At 39.7% G+C, this 12,246-nt stretch overlaps 1 protein-coding gene across 1 annotated transcript in view; it reads left to right on the top strand.

The window, feature by feature from the left end:
• LOC131591457 (reelin-like) overlaps positions 1–12,246 on the top strand; it is a 225,268-nt gene that overhangs the window by 173,378 nt on the left and 39,644 nt on the right. The window contains exons 30-37 of the mRNA XM_058862180.1: positions 1,612–1,688; positions 3,183–3,341; positions 5,279–5,467; positions 5,701–5,974; positions 7,274–7,414; positions 7,510–7,687; positions 9,060–9,144; positions 11,728–11,910. Coding sequence (XP_058718163.1) covers positions 1,612–1,688; positions 3,183–3,341; positions 5,279–5,467; positions 5,701–5,974; positions 7,274–7,414; positions 7,510–7,687; positions 9,060–9,144; positions 11,728–11,910 — 1,286 coding nt within the window. The remainder of the gene's footprint in view (positions 1–1,611; positions 1,689–3,182; positions 3,342–5,278; positions 5,468–5,700; positions 5,975–7,273; positions 7,415–7,509; positions 7,688–9,059; positions 9,145–11,727; positions 11,911–12,246) is intronic.

The raw sequence follows: 12,246 nt of genomic DNA, 5'->3' as shown, positions 1-12,246 counted from the left end.
TACAAAACATCTCTGACAGTAGACACAGATTTTGACAGAACTGGAAAGTGACTGAATTTAGAATCTGGATTTAGAGGAGGATTATGATATTGTGTATGTAACAGCAGGTGAGGGAAATTGGAGTCCTGTCTGCATTTTACTGGTTCTGGCTGTAGTCCTGTAGCTTGTCTGTGATTTTACCAAAATTGCGACAAATTAGGACCAAATCCTCTGGAGCAAAAAGAGTTATCCTTGTGAAGGATTATTTGAGTGGCAAAAATACACCTCAAAATTTATGTTTTAAATAGATGTTATCTACATGCAATGGAATTAATGAAGCCTGCTTTTCTATCATCCTAATTTAAAAATTGGCCAGGAAGCAAGGAGGAGAATGGCATTGCCAACTTGCAGCATGCAAAATCTCCTCGTGGGGCTGAGTCCAGTTTCTCTGCTCAGGTGCTGTTTTTGGTGTGCAATGGGGACAACCTGTGAAGAATGTGTAGGTTAGGGGGTGATGGCATTCTGAGTCATCTCAATGCTCTTTACCTTAGTTATGACCCAGTAAGACTCAGATGAATGCCTGAGACATGCAGTGAAATTTGGGGAGTGAGCAGCAGGCGATCAATTGAAATTAATTGTAGCTATATAGCAGAATAGCGTGTATCTAGGGTAAAATGTAAACTACTCTAAAACCACAGAGTCACAATAATAAACAAGCTCAGCAGGGATATGGCATTACTGTAGCTTGGGAAAAAAACCCAACCTAACAATATTTTGGAGCACAAGGATGGAATAATACTTAATTCAAATATTGCTAAACAGGGATGTTCCAGACTAATACAGAGTTCTGACAATAAAATCAGCAATCCCATCTCAAGGAGTTTTGTGGCATTAGAAGGGTTGCAGAAAGTCGTTTTGGGAAGAATTGAAGACAAAGAAATATGTTCATGCAGAGACTCAGATGCAATGGTTGCCATGGTTTACAGTAGAAAGGAATAAGAGAAGGTAGGGAAGTGATAAAAGCACTGACTACAGGGCAGGTTGCAAGAAAAGGAGCTCAGGAACATTTTTCTTCACCACTTCGTGATGTGAGAACAAGAGAATATTCAATTAAGTAATGATTTATAGGTTCAGAATCAAAGGGTTTACTTCACAAAATGTTCAGTGAACTCATTTCACTGAAAATTGTTTACATTGAGAATTTAAGGATCTAAAAAGAATTGGTGGTATAGGAGGATATAATAATTTTATTACAAATCTAATGCTGTGTTTTAAAGCTTCACCTAATTCCAGTTACAATAGGCCAACGTAAGATCTGATGTAAGGAGTAGCTTTGCCTGCTTCAGAGATTTTGAAACTTGTGTGTGTGATGGAACTGCTGACTTCTTGTACTCACTCAAAAACACATTTATTAGGCACAAGATTAATAAACCACATCATTTTCTTCTGTCTTGGGTCCTTCACTATTTACCATGCCTGTGTTTGGTTTCTCTGGGAATATTGCCTAATCAATAAGCCTGGAATTATGATCTAACTCAAAATGCCATTAGTTAAGAGAGGCAAATTATCCTGACTGATCTTGTGCTATCAGAAGATGATTACACTTCTTTTCTATCCTGTGTTTTTTAAAAGGCTAGTTCAATTTTATGTACAACTTGGAAGCAAGACTGTTGGTAACTCCTGCAACAGACCAAGAGCCAGGAATGAAGGTAAAGCCCCTTTTCTTTATAATAAGCCTTTTTCATTTTGTGTCTTCAGCAGTGTTTTTACTTTTTTCTGCCTTTACAAAATCAAGAAGTTTGGGGTTTTTTTAACATCAATCAGTTACCTCCTGGGTTTTGTAAATGTTGGAGAAAGCTATTTACTTTTGATAGACATTTCTAGTTATAATTAGTTACACCAAACCTAATGGTGATCCATCTGTAGGAGTAACTGTGGGGGCTGTGATGGTCTAAGAAAGACAACATTTACAAAACAAGGTATAAGAGCTTGTATTAAACTATTTGATAGTGTTGGAAAATGGGTAAATTTACAAGTCCATGGGACTTTACATAAGGTCTGAAATAAAAGAAATGAAATTCCAGTTCAGGATAAAGTGGGAAAACTCCATTTCTGACCTGAAGAAGAGTTGTGTACCTGAGAACTTGTTCATCTTCTCAACTACACCAGTGGGTCTAATAAAAAATTGCCTTCCAAAACAAGCTTATGCATGATTTACCCAAAACACAAGATTATAAAGTTTCAGTCTGAATAAATTCATCTCTCCCAGATGTCTCCACTCTTATTTGGCCCATATGCTTAAAGTTCCTGTGGTGGAGGACTGATACTTTTGGGATAGTGTTTGGGAAGGATCAGAATTCTGGGAGCAGATTCCCATATAAAGTGGTCTAGTTACATAAAGACAGACCACTGACATGAGAGATGATAAAATTTAATTTTCCTCTCAGTATAAAGCATTTAACATCAATGAATTGTTTCCTGATATTTGGCACTGACTCACTCTCTGAAGAAAGCCGTAATCTTGCAGCACAGATTACACCAAGGGTTTGATTCCTTACTCATTTGCACCAGCATAAAACACCAAAAAAAATATCCTTTATCTTTGAACATACACCAATATAAAAGAGTTTTAAGAGAAGAAATATGTACAGGCGCTTCATTCTTGTATTATCCCTTTTGATGAGCTCTGCTGGGCTTCTGTTGTATCCTAGTATTTGCCATACTGTGTGCATGATACAAAGACTACCTTAAATTATCTAAATACTGTGATAATTAATTTCCAAGGATGCTGTGAGCTTGCATACATAGCAGGAGGATTGTAATCCCAGCTATCAGAATTATAACTTAGTCTTTCACATAAACTGCAAGTATACCCAACATGAAATAAATACTGTGGAAAGAAAATCATATTATTCCTATCACTTCTGTGGTATGATCATTAGTTTCCCTGAGGGTGTGAAAGATTTGATTCTTTGAGTTTGGTGAAAATGGTCAAGGTAGCGTGTGGCAGCTGATGACCACATCACCTTTGCAGTAGGACTTTGTCCACTAAATGCTCCTGGACCAGGAGTTGCCTGAAGGGTGGGGCACATGTCAAAAGGTCTGTGCACAGGATGGGAGCTGGCAGTTCCAGAGCACAGGGTGAACTGCCCCCTCTTTGCTCTGCACAGTCACACTGACTCTTTTCCTCATTTTAAATAAAGGACTTGTTGTTCAATACACAAATGACAACGGGATCACCTGGAGTTTGCTGCGAGAGCTGGACTTCATGTCATACCTGGAGCCCCAGGTTGTCTCCATAGACTTACCCCGAGAGGCCAAGACCCCTGCCACCGCTTTCCGCTGGTGGCAGCCACAACATGGTAAGCAAGGCCATCCTAAAAATTCTTTAAGCAGCTTTGCACAACCCACATGTCAGTGCTACTCAGCATAAACATGTTGTGCAGAAACCTCGGCTCATAAAAACACAGTATTTTGAACAGTTGGATGTTGTAGGAGCACATTTGGGCTTTCCTGAGTCACACTGTGGCCATGATTTTCTTTTATAGCACCAGGATGATGAGTGGACTTAAGAGTAAAATTATTTAGGTTTAAACCAAAGATGCTGAGATAAAAGGAGGGAGGGGGGAAAAAATTACAATTAAAAAAAAAAAAAAAAGCCCAAATAAAATCAGAGTTCTACCTGAGTATACAGTGACCTGGGATGCCAAATGGCTTACACTCTTCATCTAATTTTTTTCTCTGTTTTGGAAGTGTAGGCATAACTTGTCCTTGAATCTGCCTACCTGGTGGCTCCCATCTCACTATTTTAATATCTCCACACTCCAGAACAGGACCCCCTCCTCCCACCATTTCTAGTGTCCCAGAGCCCAGGTCCCCTGCCCATGCAAAACCACTCAGCCACTTCCCACATCCTCAACTCAAAGTTAAACCCTGGTGCTGACTGATTCCTACAGCCACTGTGAGAGCTCCCCTCACATGGGGACACATTACCACTACTAAAACTGTCCTGATTAAGTCTTACCTTTGCACAAGGCAGCAGCTCCTGAACTGACGGAAATATAAGGCAATATTGAGAAACATAGCAAAGTACATTTCAACAGCAATTCCTTGGGGAGCAAAGCACATAGCTTACATTCAGGTATGCATTATGATACACAGCTTCTTAGACATCACTTATCATTTGATGACTGATTTTATTAATACATTTACTTGAGGTAGGTCCAGTATGTGCTGTACATAATTGTCCCTGCTAGGTAAGAGAATAGACAAGAGGGATGTGATTTAGTTAAGAAGACAGTTCCTTTGGCAAAAAATGCTGAGCAATGACAGGCGCACCACAGACCATCATTCTGTGATGATCATTTGCACTGGTGAGTGGTGCAATGTCCAACCTGTTGCTCCCTTTATTTGCCTTGGTGGCACCTGGATGACATCTGTCCCTGCTGAGGGTCATCACTCTGATGACCACTGATGGCTCCCAGTATAAGCAAGGTTTTATGACTGGAAGTTGAAGTATCACCTTCCACACCAGCACCTACAGGTGGCAACCAGTTCTGATTAGAGATGTTAGTTCCTTCATGGACTATGCTCTGCCACTCCTCAGTGCAGAGTGGCCCTATCAGCCGTGACCCACGTTCCTCTTGGTGGCAAGGCAAAAGTCCTGGCACACTGCTGCAAGCTCACCATTTATTGTAAAGGCTTCCCTTCTCCTGTGAGGGTAGTAATTGTGCAGTGAGATGTTCTTTCAGCATGCCAGTAGAAAGGTGAATTGAAATGAGGGCCGAAGAAATGGGCTGGAGATGATGAAAGTGAAATGCCTGTAGGCTAGAGAGCAAGAGGAGAGAGATTTCCAGGAAGGAGAACAGCACTTCTCTAAATATTATCTGTACACAGAGCCTTCAGCATTTTCCTTCATGTTCTATTCACTTTCATACAAAAGCTATTTTGGGAACTCTACAGAGGCCTTTCTAGTTTAGCTGTGGGGAATGGCAGGAGGGTTGTGATCCATAAAATGAAAATCCCCAGTCTAGAGGCTCAGGGAGTGTCTCATTCAAACAGAGGGAGAGCATATGATGGCGAAGGCACTGAAGCCAAAGAAATGAAGAGGGAGATACCTGTGTTTGTCTGTAATAGAAACATGCTCTAGAGCCCAGGTGCATCCTTGAGCAATGTTTTAGGCTTGTTTAACAGTGCTCAGTCTATGTGATTGAGCACTGCTCACTGAGTGAACACAGCATATGGGCATTAAAAACAACTTACAGGGACTCCACTAACCTGTCTGTTCTGGTTTTTGTAGGGAAGCATTCAGCTCAGTGGGCTTTGGATGATGTGCTTATAGGGATGAATGACAGCTCTCAGACCGGCTTCCAGGATAAATTTGATGGAACTGTGGATTTACAAGCAAGCTGGTACAGAATACAAGGAGGTCAAGTAGACATTGACTGCCTGTCTATGGATACAGCTCTGATGTTCAGTGAAAACATTGGTATGTGTCATCAAACATTGCTAAATTTTGTATGAGCCTACTTTATAAATTATATAAGGATCAAGCTTTACAAGATGGGAGGTATAGGCAAATCCAGGTATTTAGTAATCTGTAGGGAAGAGATGGCTGGAAAAAGGTGAAGATCGAAGTAACAAATTTGAATGACAGTATTGAAAACATATGCTGAAGGTACACTTTGTTGTTGTATTTGTTGTTTTCCTCTCTTTTCTTAGGAAAACCTCGTTACGCTGAGACTTGGGACTTCCACGTATCAGCCTCCACATTCTTGCAGTTTGAGCTGAGCATGGGTTGCAGTAAGCCATACAGCAATTCCCACAGTGTTCACCTGCAGTATTCCCTAAACAACGGGAGAGACTGGCACCTGGTGACAGAGGAGTGTGTCCCCCCAACAATCGGCTGTCAGCAGTACACCGAGAGCTCCATCTACACTTCAGAAAGATTCCAAAACTGGAAGAGAGTTACTGTCTACCTCCCACCCTCAACCAAGTGAGCGCTGCTCTTCTGGCTGTTTAGCATGACAAAGGATTTGCTGATCTAATTAGAACAAACATCCTCCAGCTTGGGAATGTTCTGCATGTCTTTTAAATTTTTAAACGTGTGTTGTCACGCCACCAGAATTTTAAATTTCACTTCAAAATATTTCATCAGCTATAATGTGAAGTGTAGGGACTTAAGGATGTTACAACTTTGATGAATGAATGAATTCTTAAGTCTTGCCTATAATTTATGACAGTAAGAGCAAGAATGCTAAACCAGCTTTTCTAACATTTATGCAATAAGAAGCAAGAATAAATACCCTGATCCATCCTTTCCTACAGCAGTGTTTTCTGTTATTGCACATTAAGTTGTTATCCAACATTCAGACATGTTAGTCACAGCATTCAACGAGTCAGAACACGTCACTGGACATGCCACCTTCACCCTTTTGACTAGGAGGAGAGTTCTGTCGACCTCCTCAGGATATCACAGGGCTCTAAATGGATGTGGCAGATGTTCTGGCATCCATCTCTCTAAATAAAACCATGCTCTAGTTTAGGAATGACAGATAATGATGACACTGCTTACCATGGTTCTGAGAAGTTCCGTAATCCTTCAGAGCACCTTACACACTTCTGTACTTTTCATCACCCAGAAAATGTGGTGGTAAAAATGGACACATAGGCAATTAACTGAGCCTGGAGTTCACAGTTTCCAATTCCACAGTTCCTTCCAGAAGATCATACATCATCTTCCAAAGAATTTATTTTTTCCAAAATACTTTCCTCATTTGAGGATAATAAGGCTGTCAGCAGTGGCAGCAGTGTGTATGCATGTACATATTTGTACATTTATATTTATACATTCTTATATATATGTATATAAACATATAGAACTATTGTTTTTTTCTTCACACAACACTTAGTATAAATGAACTTTCATAACTTCATACTTTATTGATGCAATTTTATTGTTTCCATTCTGCTAGCAACACATGGAGCTGTCAAATGCTAATGGAATTACTAATTTCTGCTTAACCATTTTGCTGATCAGCAAGTGTCTCAGCAATGTTCTTTCTTGATTATCACTTTGGGCACCTTTCTTTAGAATATGCTGGAATTTTGCCAAAGACTAACCTGAGAAATTTAAACTCACAGTTTCCTCCAGAATATGAATCTTTTTTAAATAAGTGGGCAATGCTTATTAATGTGCTTTTCTTCAGAAGTCTGTGGGATTTTCTTTTTTGTATTTAGCACTTTCTGGATCAGAATTTTGAATCCTGAAATACATTTCTTCTGTCTTTAATAGCTCTCCCAGAACACGGTTCAGATGGATTCAGTACAACTATGCTTCTGGAGTTGATTCTTGGGCTATTGATAATGTGGTTCTGGCTACAGGATGCCCCTGGATGTGCTCAGGGCATGGCATCTGTGATTCAGGTCATTGCATGTGAGTAGAAAACTGCTTAAGCTGCTTCACAGAAAGGATGTGTTTTATCCAGGCCAGATGGGTAATAATACCTTTTCTTCCCAATGTGCTGCTAGGTGTGACAGAGGCTTTGGAGGTCCATACTGTGTCCCTGTCCTTCCTCTGCCGTCTGTTCTGAAGGATGATTTCAATGGTAATTTGCATCCAGACCTGTGGCCTGAAGTCTACGGTGCTGAGAGGGGAAACCTGAATGGTGACACCATCAAGTCTGGAACTGCTCTCATTTTTAAAGGGGTGAGAGATTACTTATATTAGAACAACAATTAATGAAAATCAGTAAAGTTAAAAATAGAAAGTAATTTTTCTCTTGTTAGCCCCATATGTTTATATTGAAGTCTTTTGGCTAGAATTTGACATTTTGTTTATCTTGTCTTTTCCTACCCTAAACATGTTTTCCACAGCACCATGTTTTCCACAGTTGTTTTTTATGAACAGATGGGTTTCATCTCTTGGCTGTATATTATTTTGTTTGTGATATAAACTCCTCCTTGACCACCAAAGGAAAAGAATGAAACTCTACACTGAGATTCTTGAAGTGAACTATTTGGAAATCTGGTACACATTAAAATCATGTTGAAGTCTCCTGATTGGCTTTTTAGTATTTTGAATAATACAAATTAGTTAGGGCTGTAGTCTGTGTAATCAATGTTTATGTATTTTGCCTGATTTTACTCAATTCTGTTTTCTAGTTCTTTAAAGACTTATTTTTGTTGATTGCATATTTCAAAAGACCAGGAAATATATTTTCTAAATTTTTCAGTTCTTAACAAAATGAATAATAGACTTTTGTTTGCAAGCACACAAATTCTCAGCTCACACGAGTCTTCATTTGACACTGTGAACTCAGGTGCCCCCCAAAAGGAGAAGTTAAATAATGTTTGGTGTATAAATTAATTCATTGAAGTATTTATTTGCAAAAGCTTCAGTTGAACTTCTTTAGATTATTTAAATCCCAAATCATGAGATGCGAATTGTCTAAAATTAGCATTGCTTGCTCCTGCAGATTGTTCCCCTAGGGGAATGGGTCTGAGAAAGAGGGAAGCTCTGAGAGGTGGTTTGCCAGATCTGTTCTGCAGAACAGGGACTGGCTCTGGCCCCAGGATCCAACAGCGAGCTCATCTGGTCCCTAAGAGGTTTCCTGTATGCTCCCTTTCCTTACGAGTCAGCAGGTTGCCCCAGAAGAGGATATTTGTACAAAATTTGTTTTGAGGTACAGAAAAGAACTCCTAGAGAGGACTGTCCCTGCCTGGAAATTAGGGTGCTTGGCAACTGTACAGTTTGCATAAAAAAATAGTGTAGTAGCTTGGACTCAGTGTCTAAGTCAGTGCTTGCAGATCCAATCACATCCCAGGGGTTCAGAGCACGAACTGAATGAGCTGGAACTGCCTGGACCTGGCCATGTAGTTGTGCCTCTGTCATATCTTGGCTCACTTTACCAAGGGTGTCACTGTCCCCCATTTTCTGCCTGGGGAAACGTGTGGTACAGAGAACTTCCCCTCTTGCTGCCACCAGCACTCAGTAGCAGACAACATCCAAGCAACAATAAGCTGCAGAACATACTCAATAATGGGAACTGATATTCACATTGTATATTCTGTATTTGCAGGAAGGGCTGAGAATGCTTGTGTCAAGAGATCTAGACTGCACTAACACAGTGTACATCCAGTTTTCATTTAAATTTATTGCCAAAGGTAAGATCACTGTTGATTTACTATCACTTCTCTAGCTATATTAGTACACAGTAGCAACACAGAAAAGAATACAGAATTTTCAACTTCAGTGTATGATAGTGATCAACAGCTTATAGCAGATTATATAGGAGCTTGTTTGAAATTTTGCATCATCCCTACCTTGCTCCCAGCCTACATGGCTGCCCGTGCAGTTCCTAAGGAAAAAATGGACTGTAGTACCATCAAAAACAACACACCTAGTAAAGGTTTTGGGCAAAAAAAGGAACAAAAGATCTCAAGATTTTGTAGAGATTTCCCACTATGTTAGGAAAAAATTATTTGTCCAGTTTTTTTATGTTATAAAATGGGGCCTACAGTAAATTACTTAAGGGATTAATAATAAACTACAGTGTTTTTCATTTTCAAGCTTCAATCCACTGCATTAAAATCTCTCAACATTTGACTGCCTAGTAGATATCTTAGAGATAACTGAAACTCCATAATTCTATTTAATTGATATGAGGAATAGTCAGACTTTGCAAGACAAGTTTTATGTGTTGCTGTAAATAACTTGACAGTTCCTCCAGTACAAGGACTTCTAAGCCAATGATTCAGCCTTACCCTGCTCCAAGGCCCTGCCATCCTTGGCTTTAAAAAATAATTATACCTAAGTCTGGAGAGACATGATGGAGAACCACTAAACTGCTTGAAGGTTTGAGCCACTCCCATGCAATTTCAGTAGTTTTCCCCAAATTTTCTGATAGAATCGGCACTTCCAGGCTGAACTCTTAATGTCGAAAAACTCCTCTCACTCTGGAAATGTCCATAGTTTCTGTGGTAAGCTCAGTGCTCTGAGACTCTGACTCAACACTTACCAGTAGCTTGAAAATAGTTTTGAAGCCCCTCTTTCTTCCTAAATAAGTATCTTAGCCAAATCTGTATAAGTACAAGTGAAAATATAGCTCTGTGTGAATTATTATTGTTTTTCTTTAACAGGCATTTAATCATATATATTTGGCTATTTATTACTGGGTTTAGAACTTCATCAAAAAGAGAGAAAACTGTAACAGCCAAAAACATAACATGCCCCAAAATGATAACATGCCAAATATTTCATGTTTATAAGTGAAGTCTTTGTGAAGACTTCTTTTACAAAATTATGCCTTGGTAATATTTCTTCATATGATCATTGAAAAAATATTTTAAAAAAAATTAGTAAAAATATTGTTCTGAAAGCAGGAATAGCCAAAGGCTCGAGCCTGGATTTTGCCACTTGACCCAAAAGGAGTGAAACTCCAGAAGAAATCATTCCTTATTGAACCTGTATTACTTGTTAGCTTGACTGTTGGATCCAAGACTTAGTCCCAACAGGCTCCCTAATGTTGAATACAAATTGATATAGCTGGGCATATCTCTCAGCTGTGAATGTTAAAAGCAGTGTGTTGTTTACTGACAATTGCCACAGATAAGCTGAAATCAGCTCCTGACTGCAAACAGCTCCTCCCTGCTCTGCTCCGCAGCCGGTGGTTGAGTATGCAGCACTGGAGCAGAGAGGAGCAGGAGCATGTGCACCAGGCACTTTGGTTTCAGCAAATGTGGTTAATTTAAGAATAGAACAAGGGACAAGTTTGCACAGTAACATGCAGTGAGTCAGGGATGAAGAAACTGTCCTTTAGTCCTTTCCTTCTGCTGGTTCCTGACTGAGTTTTTGGGGGTATGCCAACACTGTGCCACACCGTGAAGGGTGCAGAGACTAAATTTGTCTGAGTGAGACCTCAGTTCAGAGGTACCATCACTTGGACACTGGTATTCCTGGACAGGCACAAATAAAGGCTGGGGCTGAGCTTGTGTACAGTAACCAGCATTAGGGATGAGTGCTGGGCTCTAATTAGCATGTGTTAATAACTGGGGCTGTAAAGAGCTTTTGTCTTTTACTCTTTAAAGCTCTAAGTGAAAAAAATAGGAGAAGCTGGTAGTTTGCCAGAAAATGCAAATTTTACTGTCAGTTCCACTGACTTTTAGGCCCAGCTTAAAACACAGAATATTGCTTTGTTAGTGTTAAAACATGCTAATAAAGATCCTCAGTGCTCTCCATCAATTATGCTATTTCTGGGCACGAGTATCCTCATCCCAGTGTCTGCAATGAGAGCCATAGACTCATAAATTTATGAGGATAGAAACTGTGACTTTATCTGCGGGTGCTACAGATGGTGAAGATAATGTCTGGTACCTGGACAAAACAAGCAAATAAATACTGTATTACTGGAATATGTTAGTGGTAGAAGAAGCTGGTTCTAATCTAAAAAATCTAATCTAAAAAAGTATAGCACTGAGATAGCTGCCCATCTAAGTAATTAACTATGTTCATATGTATAATGAACAGTAAATTTAGGCCCTATTTCATTTGCATTTTTCAGACAAACAAGCAAGGGAAAGCACAGAAGGATGTATGTATACAATGTGTATATAACATCTCAACAGCTTACACTGTACTTAAAGGAAGCCCATACTTTGTAGTGCATGTCAGAGCAAAATAATTTAATTTATACTTGTTGGAATTTACTGGATTTTAATGAATATAAATCCATGCTCTTTATGCTCCAGGCACCCCTGAGAGGTCTCATTCCATCCTCCTGCAATATTCTGTCAACGGTGGCATCACTTGGCACCTGATAGATGAGTTTTACTTCACCCAGACTACAGATGTTCTCTTTATCAACGTTCCTCTGCCCTACGCAGCCCAAAGCAACGCAACACGGTTCCGGCTCTGGCAACCTTACAACAATGGTAAGGAAGAGACACACCCTGGGAATCCAGGTCCATGCTTGCACAGCTCAGCATCTCTAAGAGAGTGCATTTTTTGAACAGAACAATTAGAGAGACTCCTAAATCATGGGGGTTTTGTGTTTGAATTCCTTCAATTAGAATTACTGCAGGATTATGTTTACTGTTCTTATAAAGCAGTCAAATGCTTTAAAGTGAAGTACCTTCACCTGATAGCCCTGGATTGTGTGCAGAAAGCATCAGCTTTTCCCCTGGAGGGAGTGGGAGATCAAGCAACACCAATAAAGTTAACTTCACTCAGGTTCTTCTCATTATTTTTAATGGACATAATTCTCACTT

The sequence above is a fragment of the Poecile atricapillus genome, chromosome W (genome assembly GCF_030490865.1).
Source record: "Poecile atricapillus isolate bPoeAtr1 chromosome W, bPoeAtr1.hap1, whole genome shotgun sequence".
Taxonomy (NCBI): Eukaryota; Metazoa; Chordata; class Aves; order Passeriformes; family Paridae; genus Poecile; species Poecile atricapillus.
The sequence above is the reverse complement of the archived record's forward strand: the minus strand, read 5'-3'. Positions and strand labels throughout refer to the sequence as shown.